At 35.9% G+C, this 26,807-nt stretch overlaps 1 protein-coding gene across 2 annotated transcripts in view; it reads right to left on the reverse strand.

Moving 5' to 3' along the window:
- The window catches only part of Negr1 (neuronal growth regulator 1), an 811,898-nt gene that overhangs the window by 173,227 nt on the left and 611,864 nt on the right, over positions 1-26,807 (reverse strand). For both annotated transcript variants that reach the window (XM_046451001.2, XM_046451002.2), the window contains 2 exons: positions 21,598-21,718; positions 6,131-6,282 (listed from right to left, as the gene is read on the reverse strand). In XM_046451001.2, coding sequence (XP_046306957.1) covers positions 6,131-6,282; positions 21,598-21,718 — 273 coding nt within the window. The remainder of the gene's footprint in view (positions 1-6,130; positions 6,283-21,597; positions 21,719-26,807) is intronic.

Here is a 26,807-nt window from a genome sequence, read left to right on the forward strand (position 1 = left end):
TAAAGCCCCTTTGGTATCCTTAGGACTCGTAATCCAGAAAAGGATTTGAAAGCGTACTTTTGGGACCAACTTAAAGGGGATTTTGGTGTGCACCCATTGTAGCAATACTATTATTTTATCTATTGGGGGACTATTAGGAGACACTTCATTAATATTAAGTCTAGATTTGTTTCAGATATTTTCACTTTTCAGGTCTTAGGTTATATTAAGCCAAAATTGTGTACTTTGTTTATGTAACTCTCTTCTTTCTTAATTAATTATTCTTCCCAATTTCCCTTAAGATGGTGAGTTAAAGGATAACTGTTCTGATGTAAATATTTGTTGTTTTGTGAAAGTAAGAAAGAAAGCATATACAATGTGTTTTACTTATAGAAATGACTTTATGTTTTTTAGGTACTGAATTCCTTCTTAAATGATGGTGTATAGTTGATGAATTGTACCCATAGATGGCAGGATGATACCATTTAGTTCATATTCTTAAAGAAACAGACATTGAAGAATCATCTATTCTGTTGCTCATATTCAAGAAGCAAAACACATAGGTGAAAAAAAAAACAATAAAATAAATAACTCTGAGTCTCAAACTTTTACTTAATAAGGGATTTTCAATAGTTGGCACATTGTCATCATCAATTATGATTTTTTAAAGCTTTTTTCTTTTTTTGCCCTGAGGGCTGATCTACACTGATCTGCAGAATAGTCTTTCTCTTTATACTTCTAATTTTCACTTTTTTTTAAATGCAGAAATGCTTCAGAATTTTTTAGACAGATGATCTAGATGATGAGAAATCTCCACCATGTGCTTTATTGTATTTTTCCACATTTTTTTTGCTTCTATCTTAGTTGACAAGGTATACTCTAGCTAAAGTAACTTAAAGTAGTCCCACTGATGAAATCACTACAATTTCTACTTAAAAAAAATTGTAGTCCCTTTTACAATAACAACCTAAAGCCTAAAAAGAAAGGGTTTGAAGATGACTTTGAGTTAAATCACAGGCCTCGCTAATTTCTTCAGGGCCTGAGAAAGATGTGACAAGAGGCAAAGAAGCTGGAGATGAGGAAGGCTTGCAGAAAACCAGCAGGCAGAACAAGTTTATTTAACTGAAGCCCAAGTGTTGTGCCTCTGCAGGTCAGGTTCATGATCACACACAGCCACTGGACCTGCTAATGAGCAAAGTGGCCCGAGAAGACCAGCTTCAAGGCATCTAAGCACAGCAATGGTCTTGTCTCCTTCCTAGAGTGGTTTATTTCCCAGCTCTTTGCTTCTTCATCCACATATTCAACTTTAATCCATGGAAACCTATCTTCTACTCACAGTTTTCCACAGAGATCATCTGGCACAGATCACCAATAGCCATCCAATGGTTAGGCAGAAGTTGACTTTCAGACTTTCTCTGGCCTGACAGCAGCAAAGGACAGTGCTGCCCCTCCATCCTTCCTGAAATAGTTTCCACCCATACCTTCCACAGCACTGAACCTCCTCTGGCATCTCCATTCACACTGAATCTGCATCCTTCTAGAGGATGCTCCTTCTCCTCTATCTGTTCTTCCATGCTGACTTTCTTTATATTTCTATCCTTTGTCACCTTTTCATGTCCATATTTTTATGAGAAGTCTGATTTACTCACATGATTAAAATCACCACCTCCATTCTGATGACTTCCAAATCTATATCTCCATTCTGAACTTTATATTTAGCTACCTACTGGGCATTGCCTTAAACTGGATATGTCTAAAATTGAACTTATTCTCTTCTTTCAATCTCTACCTCCTTTTAAAAGCTAAAAGCCTGAATCCTTCTCTTAAGTTCTTATTTGGATTAATGTCACCCCAACCAAACATTAGGAATTATATAGCTTCCTGAAACTCCCTTTCTGTTCTCTCAAATTTGGTCATCAACTCATATCTCCTAATTCCGCCTCAACTCTCTCACGTCTGCTCTTCTTTCTGTGCATTTAGTTTCTTTTGTTTTTATTATTAAAAGTTTTAGTATCTGGGTTTGTCATCCAGATTGCCTAAGAAAGTCTTTCAGAAAACAAATCTATTCATATCATTCATATCTTTCAGTGATTCTCCAAATCCAGAATAAAGTTCTTGTCCTAATCCATGCCAACTTGTCTAGCCTCATATCTCAGTACTTTCCTTCTCCTTGTTCTTTAACCATATGGAAATATCATTGTGTCTTCAAACACATTATTTCATCCCAACATGTCTTTACATGATCTGTTCTATATTAGACATCCCCTCGCTCTTTCACACCATTCTCATACCCAGGATCAACCCAATCATTTCCTTAGTTCATGTGGCATCTTCTCTATGGCTTTCCTTGAGTCATTGAAAGTTCTGTTTTGGAAAAATGAGACAATAATTGCTAAGATGTTATAATTCAAATATCAATATTAGATACTCTGGATGAGAGTCCATTCATTATCCTTGAGATTTAGAGCCTCTTCCCTACCTCAGCATAGTACCATTGTCTATGTTGCATTAGATTTGCCTGTTTTCTTCCTTCCTTCTTCTCAGCTATGGGATTCCAGGCCAAAATCTAGTACAGTGCTGTGCACATTGTAGGCAGTCAGTATATATATTTGACACATTACTACTTAATGAATTATCTGGACCTCAAAATAGAATTATTTTGGTTCTGCCTTAAATCTTTTTGAATCTCCTATCCAAACTGCTACACTGCAGGTATCATATTTAATCTTGAATTATTGCCACAAAGTCTGGTTAATGCACTAAGCAAAGGATGGGATTAAATTAGAAGCTAGATCTGGTACATTACTTCAAGTACAATGGTTTACAATATTTAATGCCTTTCTTTGTCCCAGGCTGAATGATAAGTGTATGAAATGAAACATCCCCAGTAGTTGATATCTTGAAAGGGGGTTGTTATTATCCCCATCATTTTTCAAATGAGTTAACTGAAGGCACACACACAACTGATGTGTGAGGTGTGTGATCAACCAAGACCTACTGGACTCTCACTATGTGAAATGCACTCATACCCCCCATTCACACATTCTAAAGTGTTGTGTTTTCTTTGTGATCATCTTAATTATGACCTGCAACTTGCCATTTATCTTTTCAATGATCTAGAAAATGTGAGTTATTACAAGCCAGAAGTAGATTGTAATAGTTGTAATAGTCTCAGGGTTTGTCCTAAGTAGCATGAATGAACAGCTGATTCCTAATGACTACCACTTTGTTGAAGTTTGAGTGCTTGCTACTAATAAGCATTATAGCAGGTAGCCTACACTGCCAGTTACCCTGACTTTGACTTATTAACTGTTCAAGGACACAAGTCACAAAAACATGAAAATTTTCTTATTCAAAACATATGCCAAATAACATTATCTATACAGATGGTGGGTCCCTTGGTGTCTACCTCCTTTTTCCTGAACAAGGACTGGGCAAGTTGGCATTACACACCCCATAACCTATAGAAAGCATTGACCTGTAACAAATTATAGAGGTTGTTTAGAAGGTCACAGGTCAATGTTGGATCAGTTTAGGACTTGTTTCTAGTGTTGGATCATTTTTCTAAAGGTTGAGCACTTTTCTCCTTCAGAGACTTTGAAGACGTGAGAGGAGTTCTTATGGAAGAAGATGTGGACATTTATTTTTAAAGTAAATTTTCATATATTAAATAACATCCTAATTATTAAAGGAAAGTTGATAAAACCTACAGAAAGGAAAATTATCTTATACATAGAGATTTACGTTTTGAAGAGCATGTTGTAAATGATACAAATTATCTCTGACTTTCTTGATGGTTTTATGTTCATAAAGAGTGAAGTGTATTAGTTAAAAGCCTGGACTCTGCAGTCAGACTATCAGAATTCAAGTTTTCACTTTGTCACTTACCAACCACTTGGCCTTTGGCCATATTTATATTCTCTCTGTAAGTTTCCTTATCTGTAAGAGGGGAATTATAGAATCTAACTTTAAGTTATATGAGAATTAAACAAATCCAAATAAAGAAATTAGAATAGACCCAGAGTAAGCTAACAAGTGTTGTTTGTAATTACAGTGATATTGCCTTATATCTCTGGAGGTTGCAAATACACATTCTGTAGCTGAAACACAGTTTACTCCTTCATTTACTCATTAATCCATTAATTCAACTATTTAGTGTTTAATTCATTTATTCACTAAATATTTACTAATCACCTATTAAATAGCAAGCACTGTGCTTGTTGGTAGGGGAGATAAAACTGTTTATCAGACATTGATTCTTCTCAAAGAACTCATGGTTTGGTGGAAAGATTAAAACTATACAAAAATAACAGTGGGGGTAGGGATATAGCACAGTGCTAAAGTACCTGCCTGGTGTATGTGAAGCCCTGGGTTTAATCGCAGCACCACAAAAAATAAATACAATAATTATTATAGTACAAATAGAAATGCTTAGTGCAATGAGTACTTCAAAGGTGCATATGAGAGTTCTAAATAAATAGGAATTTCATCAAATATCATGGCTATGTTTGTAACTTCACACAAGATTTGTACATTTTGACTTTACTAACAAAATTTAAGAAGAAGTTTACTGGCATGTACTGCATCTCAATGGACAGAAAATCAGTGGTAGAGATTATGAGAGTCCACCCTAAATATTCCACATTTAGAAGCCTTTTGGCAGCATATTATTTTCAGATGACAATGTTAAGATTGTTAGAATAAAATAATCATTTTAAATAAGTGACATTTGTTCTTAATTTGTCACATTCATTGATTGTTCAGTTTTGAACAATCAGGATGTGATTTAGAAATTTAAATAGCAAAAAGTTAATATGTTATAAAGCCTTAAATTTCTTTTAGCCTTTTAAATTCATTGATTCTTTTAGGCTCTTGAATATTTAAACTATGTAAAATATTAATAATATACCAAAGAAGTATCAATATTTATATTAAATTGGAATTCATACTGTTTTATAACATCTTCAATAGTTTCCCTTATTTATAATCATACTAAGTAAATCATTTTCAAGGACGACACTAGAGCAAGCATATTACACTATAGTTATTGCATGGCAAACAATGTCTTTCAAAATTTAATATTAAGAAATATCAAGCTAAAATTTAAAAAAACTGTGATATAAACTCATATATTTTATTTCATATCTAAGACATGGAAATTCAAAGTTCATAAATCATGAAACTTACGATAATATATTTTACATAGTAGGAACATTATATATTCTATCCCTGTTTCTACAAAATGGAAAAGATCATTTCTGTGATGAACTGCAGAGCATGTGTATTTTTCAGAGATAGCTTACTATCCCAGGATGCTGATATAAATAAACACGTCAGGTTACTGTAAAGTATTAAAGATAAATAAAAGGGTAATTCAGATAACTTTGAGGGATTGAACAGGGTGCTCTAGTTTTCTCTGAGCTTTTTAAGAAACACACACTTTGAAAATTAGAAATATTTTATAGTTGCAACCATTTTTTGCTTACTTGGCTTCTAAAGCACACTAAAATTAATCGAAGAGGAAAACAGTATCAGGTTCTCTCCTTTTAACAGGTCCTTGTGTTTGCTCTCTTATTCATTTCTAGTTTTCAGGAACTAACACACACTAGCAATGAAATATTTATTTTAGTGAGCTCTTAAGCTATATTCCAAAATACAGGCTTGAGTAAAAATGTTATCTGTATGGATTAAATATTTTGTCCACCATTACTTACTTACTATTTCATCTTATTTATGGCTTATGGAATTCTGGCTATCCAAAGATGAATGTCTAAAGAAAACTAACCAAGAGTAAAGCAAGCCATAAATAATTTATGCTTCAAGATAACACATTTTTTAAAAAACCCCAAAATACAAACAAAACCCTATTAAAGCAGCTGTCCTCAGTCAGAAGTCACATTTCTGTTAGCCCTATTATTTATGTATTTTTTTTCCTTAGCGCTAAGATATTTTTCTATGCACATGTAGACTCCTGTAGGAATTAGAAAATTTCACATGTCCCTATTGTTTGGGGACAAGGTTTTCTGTGTGTAAGGGATGTGTCACATCAGAATGAGTTCTACAATGTACATTCCACTCTTAGGTTTCATCTATGCCACTGTATAGGCGCTGGGAGGCCCTGGGAGCACTTCTTCAGCACTGTATTACTTACGGTTAAGAGGCAGGCTTGCATTGGTTGTGCCGAGCTTGTTGGCAGCCACACAAGTATAGTTGCCGAAGTGCTCCTGTGTCACGTTGGTAACAGTGAGAATGGATCTTGTGCTAAAATTTTGAATAATAATTCCTTGTTGGCCATTGAAGAGCCTAGAAGACAAAATAAAGTCTAGGTAAATATGTATCGTGAACATGAGTTTCACATTTACCTTACATGGGGTAGGTATGCCAACCCATAGGCAGTTTGATAACACTGAAGTTAGCATACAGATGATAACAATGTAATTATATTTTCCTTGCATTGGTAGACTGGAAGGAGGCGAGACTGCCTGACAGCTGCGGACTGTTCCTGTGGGATAATTTGTGCTACATAACAAACAGAGCTTGGATATCCACAGGCCCCATTGATGCACTGTTTTATAGTAAATTAAACACAGCATAGTGATAGTAACTCATCTATTAAAGTCAAGACAGAGAAAAGGGAAGTAGATAAGAAGATGCCACTTAAGTAGAAACTGATGGTTTCTAGGCAAGCTGGTTAGCGTATGTCTAGGCTGGTTCAGGTAACGTAATTGGGCAAATGTCATGAAACTTAACCTTCCAACTATGATATGATATTCTAAGACCAAAATCAACATGACTTTACTATTGCCATGGAACACCCAGATGGACAATTTCCTGGGTGGACATTAAACCTAGGAAGAGACAGTAGTATAGTGTTTAAAAGCTGAGTCACATCTCTACCATGTTTTCAGAATGTGCCCAAGAAAGTGCTTAAACCTCTCTGGGCTTCAATATGGGATTCAATTTAATTTGATTCTACCCTGACTTACTCAACAACTTCTCTCCACACTTAGCACCAGAGACCCTTATTCTCAAGCAGCATGGCTTCATGTCAGCACCTGTCATATCCACTCATTCTTTGTTTTCTTTCTTAATCTTCTCCCTGTCTCTTATACACCTTCTCTTTCTGCCAGTTTCCTCTTATGCAGGCCCACCTTAAGACCTGTCTCTTTTTTCCTGTTTCTCCTTAAATGACTCTTCCTTCTCTGTATTCTTTTCCTGCATTGTTCCTTCCAGCAGCTTCCATGTAAATAAGATTTTTTTTTCAAAACAAAAAATTGAATTGTTTTAAGCTCCTATAAAGGTAAGACCATGTGAATATACTTTCTCTGATATTTGAATCATACCTAGACCTTTATAGTGGTATTTAGGCACAAAGTAGCACAAAGGCCAATAGAGTCCAGGTGATCGTCTCCCAACACAGGTGTTATTAAGTTCCTCTTCAGTGGCCTCTTTAAGATGTTTTCTCTCTAAACATGAATTCTTCTGCAATGAGGAGGCCAATGAGATGTTAACTTCTCCCTGACTAACCCCAGATTTATTGTGAAAGAGACGTGATGATGACAATATGGGCTATGTAAATTCATAGTTTAAATATCATGCTAGATTACCCTTTTCATTCATTATGTTCAGTTTAGTACTAAATGAAGATACTAATAAATGGCATACCCTGAGAGTGTAAGGTGAACTCCTTTGAAATGTGTTATGTAACTTTGCACCTGGATTTAGATAAAACATACTATAGTTAAATTCAGATTGAAATAAGTAGTCATACTTGACTACTCTGGGAATAACTTGTAGTTCATATAATAGCTGAATCTGACTTATTGAAAACGTAAATTTTAATCAGATAAACAGAACTTTGAGTTGAATAAATATTGAACAAAGTTCAGCTTAAGCAATAAATCTAATGATGCCCAACTCTGATAAAAGAAAATAGGGCATCAGATATCATGAGTCTGGCAGCTTTTTCTCCTCTTTCTCATATTTCAAGACTATAAAAATTTGCTCTAATGTCCCATAGTATTTATTGCATAATTTTGTGCATTATATTAATAACTTTGTTTGTATCTAAGAAGTATACATTAGGCATAAAAATCACAGTTTTGTTGTCCTGCCAGCTTAAGTATTATGACTCAAGTCAATTTGCCAACATTTCTATTGTAGATACATTCCAGAACACTTAGGAACCCCCTTGACAGCTAACCCCTATTGTGCCCCTTCCCTGAAAAAACAAGATTTTTGTGGTGCTAAAAAATTAAGAAGGAGTTGATCAGATCTTCAATGATTAGACTCTGGGTCTAGCCCAGAAACTCCATGTTAACTTCAGACACTCCATCCTGCTATTGGCTTATACTCCTAATGGTTGTCTTTCTCAGTTGGATTTTGATTCCCTGCCCTTAAACATATCTGGAGGAAAAGCTTCAGATGTTGCTGAGTCACACAGTGCATCCATGCTCTGTTTGGGAAAGCCTGTTTTGGACCTCTGGCCAGCAGTACTGCGTGTACCTTTAACCGAGTGTCACTTAGCGCTCCAACCCCAGTTAGTCAGATCAGCCACACAGGGGATTATGGGCAACAAAAATGAAAAACATCTTCCCTGGAGGGTTTTGTTTTCTCAGGGGAACTACCTGTCTGAGATTATCAGAGAAGTCCAAAGCTTACTTATCAGAGAAGTTTAAAGCTGACTCCTCAGATATCACTCAAGACCCTACTTTTACCTGGTAGAGGACTGGAAGGGCCTTTGCAAAGCTGACTGTGAGGGAAAGTGACTTCTGAGATGATGTACATCTCCAGAGGATGTACTGTAATTTTCTTGAAAGGATCTGGGTTTGGGACTTTCTTAAATATTAAAATCAATTCAGAAAATATCCATTCCATTGTTATAAAGATGAGTTTTATGCTGACTGATTAGGGACTAGACAGGCAGCACATGAACTCTGCCCTTGAGAAGGTCAAAGTCAAGCAAAGGAGTCAGATATGGAAAGAGGCATTTACTATAGATAAACACACCCACCCTGAGTTATTGGTTGTAGAAATTTGAGCCACACCTGGAAGTAGGTATGTCCTTAATCTGATTAAAAGCACATAATAAAAATGTTCTTTAATTGATGACATTTCTTTTTGAAACAGATTATTCCAAGATACTTTCTACAAAAAGAATCATTCTCATATTGACTTACAGAATGAAAGATGCTGTTCTATAGCCTTTTTTTTCTAAAAATTTTTTTTTTCTACTGAGTTAGGAGTTAGACATGGTATCCCTTTCTCTAGCAGCATGTGGTGCTTACTTGGAAATACCTGGTCACTCTTCTTCGTTGCATTTTCACCACAGGGAATGTGGCTATAGATCCTTCTATTACTGTAGACTCTGCTGGCCTCTGCCTTCTGACACCAATTGAAGTTTGTCTCCATTTCGAGGACCATTTCTCTTTTTCTTCCTTTGTCTCTTGCCAATGTCTCATAAATCTGTAAACTGCAGGCTATTTGCTTTGCCAGCAGATTCTGCCAGCTCATAAGTGACACAGCCCGACCCACTAACTAGTTCTGAATTAGAATAGACCCCCTATATTTTTTAGTGTCAGTCAAAAGTAGCACATGGAAAGCATGCTAATAACTAGAGATACTACATTTCAGACTCATGAAATTCTTACAGTCTTAATCTCCTGCAGGCTGTAGTTATCAAGGATGACCAGAAGAACCTATAGCAACATCGCTATAGAAAATCTGACCACATAGCCATGAGTACCAATTGTTAAGATTGCAAAAAATAAATGGAGAAGCTGTTCCGTACCTTATTCATTTTATATATAAATCTAACTTCACTCAATATTTTGGGATTATTGTTCCCTCTCTGTCTTTCTGGGTCAGGAATAATAATAAACAATATAGGCTCTGCATTATAATTATATTTCTAGTCTTTTCAGTGTGAGGAAGAAGGCTTTCTATATGTGGAAAATGGTAGTTGTTCTCAATACACTATGGCTGAAGTTATCTAACACTAAAAAAAAAAAAATTCAGCACTACACACCCAAAATTTTCAATGTTAAGATTATAGGAAATTGACATTCAGAAAACATGTAAGCTGTAAGCATTTTCAAATGTATATATCAATTAAACTTCACAACAATTCTAGAATATTGGTGCTATGTAGTCCTGTTTTAAAGATGAGGAATCTGAAGTTTAGAGAGATGAAGCTAATTTATCTTTTACCATCTGGTAATTAGCAGGTTGAAATGCAGGTCTTCTGACCATGGTATCCTCTCACAACAGCAGTTAGTATTCAAATCATAAGGAGTAAACATGGATATTTGAAGTTTTGAGTATTTGCGTTTGGAGATAGAAGTCAGAAATTTTGGTTCTTTAAGAAAATTGATTTGGGGCAGAGAAGAAAAAAAAAAAAACAATGGATCTCAATAGCCAACTGTTGTGTGGTATCTATGCCAAGAAAGTCAGGTTCCATCCAAGGATTGAGCGTAATGGGGTAGAAAGTCAAACAAACAAAAGGCTTCAATTCAGCTAGCTATCTGGATGAATCTGTCAGAGGTCTCATGACTATTTGGTTTTTAATTATGTCTTATAATAAAGCTTCTCAAGGTTGCTGTCGTCTTAGCCTCTAGGGCAGTCAGTTTTTTGGGCTTCTTGAAACCTGAGATGAGAAGCACAAAATGGGTTTTCCTCTCCTTTTTCCTCCAATTCCCTCCCAGTCCATATACCCTATGCATCAATTATGGTTTGCTTTCCTTCCCCAGGTTCACTAAATATTTGCATGGTAGAATATCGCACCTCAATGTGGATACTCTGAATGTAGTCAAGAATGGCAAAGAATGCAACTTTAGTCAGTGGATAAAAATGCAATATTCTAGAGTAATTCTAAAATCGTGTCTAAAGTTCAAGTTCTAGTGATGCTATAGAGTGACTGCATTGTGTCTGACTTGGCCAAACCATAAGCATAATATCAAATACTTTTCTTTCTAATCTTATTTCAGTTCTAAGATTTCATATATCTGTGTGATTTTTGATTAATGTCCATCTTCCCTATTAGAGTGTAACTCCTTTATGGCAAGGTTTCTGAAGGGTTTTGCTACTTGTTGTATTCCAAACACATAGTATAATAGTGTTGGGCACTCAATAGGTAGGGACACAGTGAGTGCTGCATGCTTGACTCCCCATGTATTATGCTATTACATATTTTAATTCTTAGTTTTTTCATTTATGAAATGGGAAAAATGAACCCAGTAGCAAAATGTTAATGTAAGAATGTTTTAAAAATATATAATGTGTAATATCTATGCACATATATATCAAGTGCGGGAGGCACTAGATTATGATAGGTGATATTATTGTTCGATGATAGGGTCTGTTTCTTAGACAGAACAGATACATTTCCTCTCAGATGGCAGCCAAATATTAAATATTGAGCATACAGGAAATTATTTTTAAAGAAAAGATCTGGAGAGTGACTGAAAAGATCATGGCATCGTGATTCCAAGATGTGCCAAATTCAGTAACAATTACATGCACATTATCAACCTCATCTAGACTTTTCACAGATGTGCAGGGTAGATAACAGAAAAATAAGAGTAAAAAGGGGGAGGAATAAGAACTGCTGGAAACCAGAGAGAAATGAAAATTTATGTGAACATGCTGCTATAGCAACCTATTGGTTTATTGTGTTGCTTGATACTTAAGGCTTGAAAACAATATGATATCATTTCTTCCTAGGAACAGACTGAAGAATATCATGCATCCCTGTCTTAGCCCCAAGGGGTATCTACCTTTAGTTGTGCATTTGAATAAATTAATGTTATTATAATACATTAGGATACTTTAATGATTCTAGACTTTATTAAGCTATTTAAAATGTATGTCTTGTTTACTTTATCAATTTTAATGAAATTCATAATTTTAGATAAGAGACTTTTGGACTGCTTTATTTGTGACAGTTTGATTCGCAGAGGGAGGATCATCCCTTTTAACCCTACATCGAATATACAAAGGCTGCAGTGCAGGTGACAAGCCGCCCCTGACTGTGGTGAGTTCCCGTATCCCTGACAACCTGGCCTGCAACTGAATTTCTCCCCTCTGCTTGAACTGCTTTTCTAATATCAATATGTCCATGGTTTTAATGTCAAATTTCGTCCCACAGAATAATAACACAACCATTTTGGAAAGATTACGTTTACAATAAAGGAAGACAGAAGTGAGCGACAGAATCCACTTTCCTTTCCCCAAACATATGCTGGGTTTACAATGTCCCACAATCTAAAGTGACAGGATCTAGCTGTGTGAATACTTTGTTTTCCATCTCAGACTGAATTCAAATAAGAATGGCTCTACTTTATAATTATTAAAAGGCTATAACTCATTCTTTCAACATTGTGTGTTATTCATGCTAAATACTATGTTAGGTGTTGGGGATGTGATGGTGAACAAGGAGAAACCTCATTTTCAGGTAAGAGTTTAAAAGTGAGATGGGACAAGTAAAAGAAGCTGAGGATGTTTTAATAAGTGCTTTGATAGAGCTACCTTCCCAAATAGACAAGGCTCTGAGTGGCATTCCTGGAGAAGGGGGCATCAGCATGGAGATTAAAGGACTAGTCAGTGAAGGCAGACAGCTCAGGGGAGCTAGGGATGAAAATGTGTAGAAAAGTTCTTAAGCAAAGGGGTCAACATGTGAAGAGGCATGAAAGAAAGCAAGCATGTGCAATTTGGGGATGGAAACTCTCTCACTATGGCCATGGTTCAAGTTGTGAGGTGTAGAATAACAAGATTCATAGCCAGAGAGGTAAACAGGGGATAGAGGGTGAAGGCCTTCCATGCCATTCTGTGTTGATAGAACTCTGTCCAGGGACAGTAAAGAACTATGAACAGGCCTCATGTATAAAGTGATAGGGTCAGATATTTATTTGTAATGATCACTAAATTTTAAGAAAGCAACCAAATTCCAGGTGTTTACTGATGGACTCTACATGCAATATTAATACCTGGATTCTAATCTGTCCTACATCAAACTCATCATGGTTCTTCCCACACCATTTTTCTTGTTTCAGCCTCCCTCATGGACTCACCATTCACTATATTGTTTGGATATAAAGCTGAAATTATCTTCAAATTGTCTTGCCCCATCTAATTGGCTACTGAAATAAATAAACACTACCACTTCTCTCTCTCTTGCTTTATAGTTGCACAGCCTATACTCCAGTTTGAGCCTTATTTTACTTCTCCCATCCATTCCCCCAATTGCCTCAAGAAACATTCTGATAGGAACTGCATTGTTTACTACGTTGAGAAACCCTTCAATAGCTTCTGAATGCCACAGAATCCAATCTGATTGCTTTACCACATTTCAGACTGTTCAAGCCTTTCTCTAATGTGCCTTGCTAGTCTTACTTCTTATTACACCTGAATTCATATGTTGCATCCTAAGGCATTAAAAAAAAAAATCTCTATACAACGCTGACTTGAAATTGATCATGTTCTTCCCTTGCTGATGATTATTTTCAACCTTTGTAATGGTTGAAAGTATTCTTCACCATTTGGTGTCCAGTACGAAAGCTACCTTTGTCCTGAAGCATTCTTTAATCCTCTGATTTGAACTGAAGAGACTCTTTCTGTGCACTTTCACAGGAATCGACTAAAAATTCCCTGAGGATTTTCTAACTAAGTGCTTATTTCATTTTGTTGATTTTTATGACAAATTCTAAACTCTCTAAGTCAGGGAATGCAATATGGAGTTGGTCCACTTTCCTCTTTGCTTGACTGGCCCAGATTTTAAACATAATAATATGCATTTGTATCTCAATTTCCAGTTGAGGAAATGCTCTCAGTTGCTTTGCATATTTATTCTTTACCTCCATGGACTCCACAGGAATGATGAGACTTGTACTGATAAGACACTGATGGTTAAAAGGAATGAAATACCATCAGAATCACATTACATTACATTACATAACATTACATAAAAATAAGATAACACTAAAAATGCATGATCCCTCAATGCAGGAACTTATTTGCTTTTCAAATTTTTCAAATTATCTCACAGATGATAAGTGCCCAAGGCATATTTGTTGAATGAAGAAGTAAAATCATAAGTTAGCAGGAAATTTTTCTTTTCTTTTCTTTTTTAGACCAGGTCTTACTTACTATGTTGCTAAGGTTGGCCTCAAACCCCTGAGCTCAACCCATTTTCTTGCCTCAGCTTCCCAAGGTGCTGGAAGTAGGGTGCTTGTCAGAGCACCCAGCCCAGGAAAAATACACCCTTCTAAATCAAAACATGTAACTTCTAACTCTAGTAAGAATGATCTTATACATGAAAAGGTGAAAAGAGAGAGACAGATAGAATATATTTCTTGTTCCTTCTGTATAATCAAAGTTGCAGTGTAAAATATAGGAGGCATCCTGACATGGGAATCAGAAAATTTTATTTACTTCCCATTTTATTCTTAGGGATAGCTTATTCCTTAAGTATAAACTGGTTGGAATTATGCAAGGAATGGGTGAGATATGTAAGTATGTTGTAAGATTGCAAAGTCAGCAAGTAGGGTAAAAGTTGCATGCTGTTAAAATTGCCTTTGAAAAGTTCTTAAATGTCTTATTTTAAGCTAACATACTTTATAACAGTCTCCAAAATGGAGAGCAAAAATCCTAAAATTAGTAGAAAATGATGTGTTAGAGTTTGAGAAAATAATAAGAGTTCATTTATACTGTAATTTTATCTCATTTTTATAGTTTTTTTCTACTGTATGGCATTTAACATTTATAATATACTAGGATACAAATAAGTAAAAAAAAATTAGAATGTGTATATTCTTAATTTTCCTCAAATTAAATTAAATTAAATCTTATTCATAGGTGTACTCCAAAAAGCGTTGCTGACCACTGCTTGTCCATTATTGAGGAGCAGATGACATTGTTGGGTTGTTTTAGAGCTATGCTATTAAATATACACCTTCAATGTTAGATTCTCACAAGGAAGAGAGAGATGCATACACTATTTGAGATGTATGAGAGTGAGGAGCATCTGAAAGAGCAGCAAGGTATGGACTTCCCATCATGTGTATTTTTCCAGCTTAGCTACTGAGTAAAACACCAAGTTGTGCTCTGTATGGTACTTTACATGTTTATCTTCTCATGCTTTTTTTTTTTAATTCCAAGTAGCACCCCAGTTGTGAAGAGTTCATTCTTTGTAAGTGAAATAAACAATACAAACATTTTGCAAAGCTACCATATATGACAGTGTTTTGAAAATCCTAGTGCATTATACAAATGTGATAAGTTCATAATTTTTGTGGGGGAGGGTACCAGGGGTTGAACTCTGGGGCATTCAACCACTGAGCCAAGTCCCCAACTCTATTTTATATTGTATTTAGAGATAGGGTCTCACTGAGTTGGCTTAGTGCCTCACTTTTGCAGAGGCTGACTTTCAACTTGTGATCCTCCTGCCTCAGCCTCCCGAGCTGCTGGGATTACAGGTAGGCACTACTGTGCCTGGCATGAGTTGATAATTTTGACATGAATAAAGTACATGAGAAAGAGGATAACTGAAGACCCAAAGAAATATTTTAACTCATTCTGCTGATTTCCTTAAAAATTTAAGTAGAGAAGACACTCTTTACTAAATTCCTTCAACAGATGAAATTTATGGACTGCCTAGACAGTAGGCAGGAGGAGTCGGGGCAGTGCAGTGTTGCCAGCCTGTAATCTGAGCACTTGGGAGGCTGAGGCAGGAGAATCGCTAGTTCAAAGTCAGCCTCAGCAAAAGCGAGGTGCTAAACAACTCAATGAGATCCTGTTTACAAAAAAAATACAAAATAGGGCTGAGGATGTTCCTTAATAGTAGAATGCCCCTGGGTTCAATCTCCCAGTACTCCCTCCAAAAAAAAAAAAAAAAAAATAGAGTAGGCAGGAGGAGAGGAATGGTCACTGACATAATTATGATATCTCATATTATTACCTCTGTAAAGCCAGGAATGAAAAATCATCATTGTCTGACATGAAATCTCACATTCACCTGGTCATCTATGTGATTGATTGTAGGCCCTTTCCAGTCTACAAACTGTCTCCTGATATATATTATGTATGTTTGTTCATGCAGGCTTTAAATACATAAGTATCTTATCTTTTTCACCAAGGTAAATTAGAAATAGTTATGACATTTTCTCTAAAAGTTTTATAAAGAATGATTTATAAATGCATGGACTAAATTTCAACCATGCTACTTAAAAAGTCAAGATAGTATACTTGTCATACTATCAAATGCAAAAGATTCCATTTTTAAGATGCATGTTAGTTTTTGACTAATACATTAATTTTTAATGTTTTATTATATGTTTTTCATTCATAAGAGAAATTTCTATTTATAGTATTTATAACTTTTGCATCCCTATCTTGAATTATGATGAAGAATTAAAAAAGAAACAATGTTGAAATTGATTTCCAAAATGCACTGCTATAATGGGCCCTTTGCGTAAGATCAGGCAAAGTGAATAAAATGATATTTTGAATTTAATTATTTAGTTAGCATTTTATTTTAATTGATGAACAATTATTATATATATTGGGGGCTACACTGTGATGCTTTCATATATTTATATATTGTGGAATGACTAAATCATATCCGCCCCATAAAAACTGGGAGTAGTTAAACTGGCCATAAGAAATCAGAAGGTGTAACTTTCCAGGTGTCAGGTTTGAATTTCATGAAATCAAGAAGAGGAAGGAATTCATCCACATAAGCATATAGCAACATTTTGATCTAAGACAAGATTGTAATTCTGACTTCACAAAGTGATACATCACTCCCTCTTTTGAAATACTTTTTGACATGTCAGTCCATTACAATGCATGGTTTAACCTTAATCCCAGGAGACTGTACTGTTATTAAGCAATAGATTAATTTTATATCATTAGAGACTTTTTTTGGCTTAAAGTTACATTGGATGTTCTAGAATTGTCCTTTTATTGCATATAAGGAGTATGTTTCTTCTTATCAACCTTCTCTATTTTCAAGAGAAAAGGTTAAATTTTGGGCACTCCTTATAACGGATCGCCAAACTCTGATTTTACTAATCCTAAAATGTATAGACAGCAAAATTAAGACTACTGGGACTGTCGCTGCTAGGTATGCTGAAAGAGATTAAAGAGTTAAATAATGACTACCTTATTCAAAAGAGTAATATTTTAATAATAACCATATAAATTTAGTCAGTGTCAAAATGCTTATCTAAACAGTGCAAATGTCTGATATTTCTATTATGAAAAACAATTAGTCTATAATAGAGATACATTAGGAGCCATCTTTGAAGATGGCATCCAGTAATTCTTATCTCTTTATATTCATGTCCCTGCATTGTCCCCTCCCTCATTAAAGAGAGTTGTCCTGTGCAGAAATAAGATATTGCATATATAACACAGCATGCCTCTGTGACCAGGTCATAAAAGATAAAGCAGCTTCTACTTTGCTATATCTGGAATCACTAATTCTGGAGGAAGCCCATTGCCATGTTAGGAAGACATTTAGGTAGCCTTATGGAGATATCCACATGGCAATTACCTGAGGCCATCTGCCAACAGCTATCACCAGCACTAGCTTGCTGGGTATATGGGATGAACTCACTGAGAAGCAGATCCTCCAGCCCAAACCAGGCCTTAGTATGGCCAGCGGCATGTGGTTTCTTTTTTTTTTTTTTAAATTTTTTATTGTTGGCTGTTCAAAACATTACATAGTTCTTGATATATCATATTTCACAATTTGATTCAAGTGGGTTATGAGCTCCCATTTTTACCCCATATACAGATTGCAGAGTCACATCAGTTACACATCCATTGATTTACATATTGCCATACTAGTGTCTGTTGTATTCTGCTGCCTTTCCTATCCTCTACTATCCCCCCTCCCCTCCCCTCCCCTCCCCTCCCCTCTTCTCTCTCTGCCCCCTCTACTGACATTCGTTTGTCCCCCTTATATTATTTTTCCCCTTCCCCTCACTTCCTCTTGTATGTACTTTTGTATAACTCTGAGGGTCTCCTTCCATTTCCATGCATTTTCCCTTCTCTCTCCCTTTCCCTCCCACCTCAGCATGTGGTTTCTTGATGGCAACCTTCTGAGAGCCCCTGAGCCATAACCATGGAGTTAAACTACTCCTGGATTCCTGACCACAGGAACTGTTATTCTATTATATTTAAGTTTACTTTGTTAATTAGTGATAGATAACTAACAATGACAGCTGATACAAGAGAAAGAATGTGGGGCTGTGAGGTTGACAAATCTAAAATGTGTTTTGAAAGCAACTTAAAGTGAATGCTCTTGGACTGGTTATTGTGTCTTAAATTTTTCATCAGTAAATCTTAACTCACAGAAGTGTGTAGAATAAATGAGAAAAAAAAAATTTAAGGACCTGGAAAGTTTTTTCTCCTTAAGAATATAGTTCTTTCTTTTCTTTAAAGTGGGCTTAATTTTATATAGTTTCTTTTTTAAGAGGGTTTCAAGCTGATTATTTTCAGCACATAGAAAAATGGACTTTACAGGGTGAAGAACTGCATGCAAAAAAGGCTAGGGATGTCCAGGCTCAGCCTCTGTTTTCTGTATATTTGGATGAAATTCTGACTTTGAAGAACTTGATTTAAGATAAATGTATATTTATAAACATTTCCTAACATGTAAAAAAAAAGTGAGGTAAATTATTTTTGACTCTTCATGTAACCTCACAGAGGTGTGTAGAACAAATGAGAAAAAAGAATTTAAAGACTTTCAAAGATCTCTGGGAAACAGAACTCCTCCAAAGCTCACAAAAATTCTTCCTCCTTCTGACAGGGTCTCTGACAGCATCTCGCTCCTGGACAGGGTCTCAAAGGTCAAGAAGACAACTCTGAAATGTGTTGTATCTGTCTCTGCCATGTGTGCACTTGATTCCATTTTTTCTGTGTCCTTGACTAAATAAATTGGGAAGTTGTGAGTATCTGTATAAGGAGTATCCTAGTTTGCAAACCTATAATCAAACTGAAATGCCTATACCTTTGGTATTTATCACTGACATTTCCAATTATTTTTGATAAACTCTGCACAGCCATGACCTACACTCAGTGCCATAGTAGAAGGGTTTAATCCATGGGTTCTTTTGCAAGATTTCCTAGATTTAAACCGCAGCTCTGCCACTAACTGCAAAAACTTGTACAAATGACTTAAAATATGCTGTGTTTTGTTTTCCACAAGCAAAATTTCATAAAAATAAGAGTATATTTCTCATCAGTTTGTTATGAGAATAAATGTTAATATTTGTTAGCAACTTAGAATACTAGCTATTCAAATAGCAATAGATAGTTTTTCCTTTTGATGAAGTAACTATTTGAATAGCCTGGAACTTGATGGTAAATCCTTAGGGAATATAGTCACAACCGTTCAGCAACCAGACTCCTTCTCTCTACATATACTTTACATTACAATAGTTTGTAAAGGAAATTATTTATAAATATTTGAAAATTTGAATAATTCCTTATATAAAACTGAGAAAATGATAAATTCATATACTTCACTCAGAACTGAAAATATGTTTGCCTTTCAAAAGTGCATCTGATTTTCACAGCTGCTAGATTTTCCCTAGGTGTGTGAGTGTGTTGGGGAAAACATTGATTGGGGAGAACCAATCTATTTTTTCCTTGTTAGCAAGTAGTTCTTAAACTTTTTTTGAAAATATAATAAAAGCTGTAGTATGTCATCCCAATAGGAAAAAAAAATCACTGAATCTATGATTATGGGTACAAATAGGAACCTTGCTGTATACAGTGTAGGCCAAGAATGTGGACTGAGAGTTATTGCAGTCTTTTTTTTTTTTTTTTTGGACAATGGTATCTGAATTTAGAAAAGGGAAAGGGAGATAGAACAGGAAAAAAAAAATCCAGGACACCAAAGTATTGGAAAAAATTTGGCCTTTAACAAAAAAGCTCTCACTTGGATGACAAATAATTCTGATGGTTACCTATTATTCCATTAATAACATATATTAAAAATGACTTTGGGAGACAGGTAAAATAATGTAAGTCAGTGTATTTAAACTCTTTTGTAGGGAACTGGGTGTTTGAGAGGTATTGCAAGGACATGCTGAGAGGAGCTCTAGACAGGTGGAACTGAGGCTTCATTCACCCCACATCTATCAGGGGAGTGCTATGTTCATAGATACTAATTCCCAAATAAGGTAATGTTTGAACAAAAAGTTCCACACGTTTCAAGTTTTGAGAGCACTCTACTGGATGTGTGGACATGTAGATAATCACAAACTGACCATTTTTCAACTTGGGTTATGAGGATCTGACAAAGACTATATTTGAAGACTTAGAATGTCATAGGTGGAATGGGGGTGACCACAGATCATTTAATCTCATTCTCAGTATTATAAAAAAATATACCACAAAGCCCCAATTAGAATTAGCAAAAAGCATAAATTAATTAGTGAAAAGAATAAGAATTGAGCAACCCATATTATAAGAGGTTGCAAATAAAATAGTTGCAAAAATTTAAGGTAAACCTACAGTGAGATATTCAGAACATTAAGTCCAATGTTAAAGTGGGAGACTATCTTCCACAAACCACTTTTTGATTCCAATTTCAAAATCAAAGTAACTGCTTATCTAATCCATTTTCACCTATCATGGCAATTGTAAGTTCTTGTGTGTTTTTGCCAGCTTTCTCTTTGGATGTTAGTTTCAATTAATTTTGAGCTCGGATCTGAGTAAAAAAACCCCATACAACTGTGTTGAATTATACGGAATTGCCAATATTTGGCTTTTCTGTTTTTTACTAAAATATGGGCAATTTAATATGACTCATCCTAATATTTTTCTTGAATTTGTCCCTCTCTAATTTTGAAGCAAGATATGTGTAGTATAGATAATAATCCTTAGGTCTGTATGACATCTTCTAGTTAGCCAACAGCTTCCTAGAAGCCTCGATAAGAGCAGTTGAAGAGGTATGAATGAGCCTACTGGTTCAAAGAAGAAGAAAGTATCAATCCTTGTCTTGTTCAAAAGCTCTTACCAAGACTTGTGTGGTTTCTCTAGGGTACAATCATACAGAGCTGACGTTAGCGTAGCCCCAAATCCTCTGGTTAGTTCTTTAACTATGTATTTTATCTCCTCTACATACTGCTTCGTGATAGAGTATCTGAAACACAGTGTCCCATAACACAGAACGTTCCACTGTCTTATGGGAGAGTCAGGCAGGTGCAAGGGTGGAGGCTTATCAAGGAAGCCAGGCTGAGTCCGCAGCGCCGTTGCATTTGAAGTGCTCTTGTGGGGGCTCTGCTCAAGTCCTTTAGAGCCAGGTTTACTTCCCAAGTAAATATGGTTGTCAGAAAGAGGCTTGGTGTGCTGGTTCAGAAAAGAAGCAAAGAAATGAAAGGCTTTGGCACTGGGGAATTTGCAGGCATTTCTGAGATTATATAAACCAATGTGGACTTTCCTTCTGGATGCTATTAGCTGCTCATCCCTCCCACGTGGGCCCCTTCCTTTTGCCTGCTGCTGAGAATCATTCAAGCCAGTTAAAGAAATTGCTTAAAGTAAGTATCTGAAACACAAACACATTAGCTCCCAGTGCTTGAAACACAGCAATAATCACAAAGTCCTTACTTCTTCTCTCCTTTGTACCACTCAAAGGCCGGAGGCGGCACACCTGCACCTTCGCACCTTATCAATCCGCTGCGTCCGGGGATCACAGTGCCCGATTTAATTTCCTGAATTGTAGGAGCAACTGAAAATGAAAAATAAAAAATAAAAATAAATAAAACCTGGTTGGTAAGGAAAAAAATAATAATCTGCAGCAAAAATATAACATACATATATTTTGATTCCTTCTATATTCAAAGCAATCTTATACCCGATATGCCAATGCATCACATTTGCAGTATTTTATGCTTGAAACACAAGACTAGTCATTTTCAGCTTCATTTTTCAAGTTGGACAATAGATGAATGTTCACAGGGAGCAGCAGAGTAAATGCAATACATTTTGGTCTTACTTCCTGTTGGAAAAAAATGGCATGGTGAGGGGAACACTTCATCTGTACTCCAGTCAAACTACACTTCAATAACAGCTCTCCTTTATTGAGTAATCACCTGGAGTTAGTCAATGGACCAGGTGCTTTATGTTCCTGATTTCCTCACAGTAATTCTCTAAGCTCGATGGTATTATTCCCGTTTTACAAATGTGAAAATGGAAGTTCAGAGACGTTAAACAATTTGTCTAAGGTCACACAGCTAGGCAGAATTTGTACTTGAAGTTGGCCGTGTTGACGCAGGCCTGGACCCTTTCTTATTCTGTTTTCCCCTACTTACTCCCCGGGTTTAGCAATTTAGTGATTTTGTTATGTGCTTTCATCTACGTGGAAACTGCTTTTCTCCATTTCCACGGATTCAATGCCTATTTTAGGTGTCATGGTCTCCATATTCTTACTTTAGCTGGAAATAACTGTCCCTTCTGTGAGTATTATTTATGAGATGCTCATGCCTTACACTTTTGCTTTTCTATTGTAACGATTTCATGGATATGGGTAGCTTCCTGGTTAGCTCCTGATGGCAGGGTCAATATCCAATTCATCTTTGCACTTTTAGAAATCAAAGCATAGTGTCTAGCAGAGAGTGATGCTTAAAAACCTTTTGTGTAACCCATCTGTTCCTTTAGTCATCAGATGGTTATGGAGCCACCAGGAGGCGCCAGGCCTTTTTCAAGGGACAAAGCAATTCCACTATCAGCCTTATTCCAGATGAGGTAGGGATGAGGAGACAATAAACAGCAGGTATAAGGACAGAGAAGTCTGAGTAAAAGTCAGAAGGTGATAAAATTAATTATAGTAAAAACAGAAGCAGTAACAGCAGACACCTTACAACAGCGAAGTAGGAAGAATTAGAGCAAGGAATGGAATGCGATGTTTTAGATGGCTGTCTGATTAGGCCTCTCTGAGAAGGAGGATTTACAAACTGGCTGGGTGCAAAGGAGTGGTTATCTCTCTGCACATATGGAGAAGGCCTTACAGGAAAGGAGAACAGCCCAGCTGAAGCAATCCTGATTTGTTTGTGAAATACCAAGATCAGTGTGGCAGAAGCAAGGAGAAGAAGGGAATGTGACAGGGGTCAAGGCCCAAGAGGAACAGGACAGGAGATCAGGTGGGACCTGGAGGGCCATGTTCCTGATATGACTTTTACCCAGTAAAATGGTGAGCCACTATAGAAGAGAGGTGGGATCCGCTTTGTGCTTTGGAAGGAGCCCTCTGGTTGCTACGTCATGGAAAGACATGGGTGAGGCCAGGATGGAAGGAAATTGCTGCAAATAACTGAAGTGATGGCAGCTCCTGCAGAGTGGCAAAAGGTGGTGCAGAGTGGCTGGGATCCAGGCCTGTTGTCATGATGGAGCCCCAAGGACCCCTTGACTGCAGTGAGAAGTGAGAAAAGGAGATGATGAGTCAAGGTGACTTCAAGTGGCTTACATGACTGCAAGAATGCCATCACTGAGAGGGGAAGTTTGTCAGGGGAAGAATTTTGGAGAAGATTTTAGGCCATGGATGATATGTCTTTTCACAAATATTTGCTTTTATACCAAGCTTTTAACATAGCACATATGTTAAATAACACAATGGGAGAGAGTTCAGTACAACTGGATCCTGGAAAATGCAAATACCTGGTTCACTTAGAAACATGACCCGAGTAACTGTGTGCTCTGAATATAGTTAAGTTTCCTTTGGAAAGCAATGAAAAAAAAATAGGGTTTAATGTTTTTCAATATGTGGTGAATATAAAACCTGGAAATAAACCTTCATAAATAAAACATTGTCTTTTTTTTTAATACCCTAGTAAATTCATCACTTTCTATTAAGGGTGATTCTTCATTTTTAAATTATTGCACCTCTATTTTTCTATGGTATTTTATTCTTAATCGTAAAGATTTAATTTAAATAAGGTTCCAGAAAAAATCACAAATACCTATTTTTATTAAAGTACTTGCTAATAACGTGGTGAAAAATAATGGAAGAATGTTTATCAAAAATATTTGAATGAGGAAAGATTGCAAGCTAATATACACACACACATACGAACACATAAAAATACACACAAATACAATGTAAAGAATACTTTAGCAATTTTTAATTGTTTTGTTAAGGGAAGATTCATGTCCCTTTGTAGAAAGCAATAAAACCTATAAAATATGCCTATAAATAAAATTCCACTCATCTGCCAATTAGTATGACACTGATTTGCTTGTAAAAGGTACAGGTAAGATTGTATTTTTACTATTGTTGTTGCAGGCTTTCAACTTGCTCCTTGTCACACTAACAGGCCGTAATCTTTCATGATATCCAACTATTATTGAAGATGAAATAACCATATGCAACAGGAGATCCATCACAAGCTTCTATTGATAACCTGGTTAGTTTAATTACTCTCTTGTTTGTCAAGGGGGCCATGACTCATTACAAACAAAAGCATGAAATCCGGAACATTGCCTGAAAACCCAGGCGTAATGAACCAAAATAAAAATCTAATTTGTCATTAAAAGGCTTTTATGCAGTACAGTGTGCATATGGTTTGGCACAGGGTGCTTTACCACACAAGTTAAAGGGACCTGATCCTGTTTTCTAGGCAGTCATGAAATGCTGATGCACACCGTGAAAGAAAAGATACCTAAAATGTCACATGAAGCATGAATAAATTGTGAATCAATCAATAATTAATAATGATACACATAAGAAAATATCCTAAGAACATTCTGTGTTCTTAGGATAGAGTAAAAGGGCTATGGGCACTAGGGCAACCAGTGTAGATAGGGGATTGGTGTAGATTGATTTTGTGGCCAACATTACAAATTCAAACCTAAGACTCTATTGAATTTTCTTAGTACATAAAAATTCATATTACTCTTCATCTTTTGAAAATGACTGAGAGGAAGAGAATTCATGTGCTTATTTATTCATCATTTCTTCATCAGTTCAATAAATATTTGTAAAAGAGACCACATTAGTGAAACATAATAATATTCCCTCAAAGAGCTAATACAGAGTGATACAATCTGAGATGCAAAAAAAGCAGGGCAAAGGAATAGCAAGGTATGGAGCAGTCATGGAGCTAGTTACTTATAAAGTAATGTTTGAGTCAAGAATTAAATGATGTGATAATAATAGTCATGTGTTACTTGCAGGAATTAAGGTTTTAAGTGAGAAGCATATTTAGGTGGAAACGTGCGTTTAAGTTCAGCATCTGTTTAAAGCACAGAAAAGTAGTCATTTTTGATGGCTTGAGTATCACTGAGAAGAATCCAGTAGAAATGGTAGTTTGGCAGCTGGGGTCCAGATTTTGTAGGTCTGGTAGCCCCTGGTGAAGGTTTTGAATATTACTCTAAGTAAGTGATATTTGGGAGATTTTGAGCACAAGAATGATATTTTGATTACAATTATATAAATTGTATTTGACTGTTCTATGAAATATAGTTTGCAGAGAAGCAGCTAGGGGGCTGGCATAGTACCTTAGGATGGGGAGAAAGTCATTGGACATACAATAGAGAAGGCAGGAATTAAGAAAAATTAATTCAATAGATCTTTGATCACACTGGACGTTCTCAATTCCTTTTAGTTAACTGACAATGCCTGAACATTTTTAGTGAAATTTCAAGTTATACTGTTCTGAACTCTATTACTTTGTACAAATAAAGGGGTTCTTTGACCAACAACAGACATTTCTGATTATGCCCAGTAGGTTTATTTCATATAGTACTTCTCAGAGATTGTGTTGTCAATGTACATCTTATAAATCTCTTCCTGGATAGAGCTTTTTAAAAACTAGTGACCATAGAATTCCAGAAGATTTTATTTGAGCATCTTGTAGGCTTGATATTTCTTGAGACATATCTGCATATGTTGGACTATTGGATCTCCAAGTTCTATTCCACATTTTCAGTTATGTAATCCATGACTTTTAAGATGAACAGTTAGCATTGGTTCCATAAGCTCCTGAGTGCTCATGAACTAGATTGTATTTACAAGTTTCATGCTAGGAGAAAGCTTCAATTATTTGCATCCTAAGGGTATGGCATTAACTTGGCTGGGATAGATGTTCCTGAAAACAATTCTAACTAATTAAATTTCCAACTGGAGCTGTAACAGTGAAAATTGTAAGTATGCTTGGCTAACTTGTACAAAACAGTCATTTTACACTAAATTTTTCCATATTTTAAGAAATCAGATTGGGCACTTCTTGGGAAAATGATTACATGATAAAACTAAATCATTTCTCTCCAAGTCTATTTCTTTCAACATTATATTCCTACCATTGCTGTGTAAATTTTGGCCTTGCACTAGCAATGTAAGCTGACAGTAGGAGTGTACATGTATGCATCATAATGTGCTTATGTTTCAGGAATTATTAGGAAGGTAGTTTTCTGTTCTGCTCTGATGAAATATTTTAATCACAAAAGTAGCAAGGAAAGAAAATGCTTGAACCTCTGAAATTCGCAATAACAATGGAATCCTTTGGAAAAAAAACTGATATATGTGTACTGCTGACATTTAAGCCCACCATCCTTGTGCCAAATTGTATATGACTGTGAGCAGAAGCAATTACACAGTGAAAAAAATCCATTTCAGAGGAATGTTATTAGATAGATACAGGTAAGAGCAGAGAACAGATGTTGGGGAAAGCCAGCAAAAGGGTCAACAAGGGGTATTTAACACCTGTGTGATTAGATGCTCAAAAAAGAAGAGTCCTTCCTTTTCATTTACTCAGTGGGATTTTTTTTTTCTTGCATTGTTTAGCCAGTCATTTCAAGAAGAAAATGAAAGGTTCTTCATCCAAAAC

The sequence above is a fragment of the Marmota monax genome, unplaced genomic scaffold (assembly GCF_021218885.2).
Source record: "Marmota monax isolate L192 unplaced genomic scaffold, Marmota_monax_Labrador192_F-V1.1 WCK01_AAM20220418_F8-fsc00023, whole genome shotgun sequence".
In the NCBI taxonomy this organism is placed as follows: Eukaryota; Metazoa; Chordata; class Mammalia; order Rodentia; family Sciuridae; genus Marmota; species Marmota monax.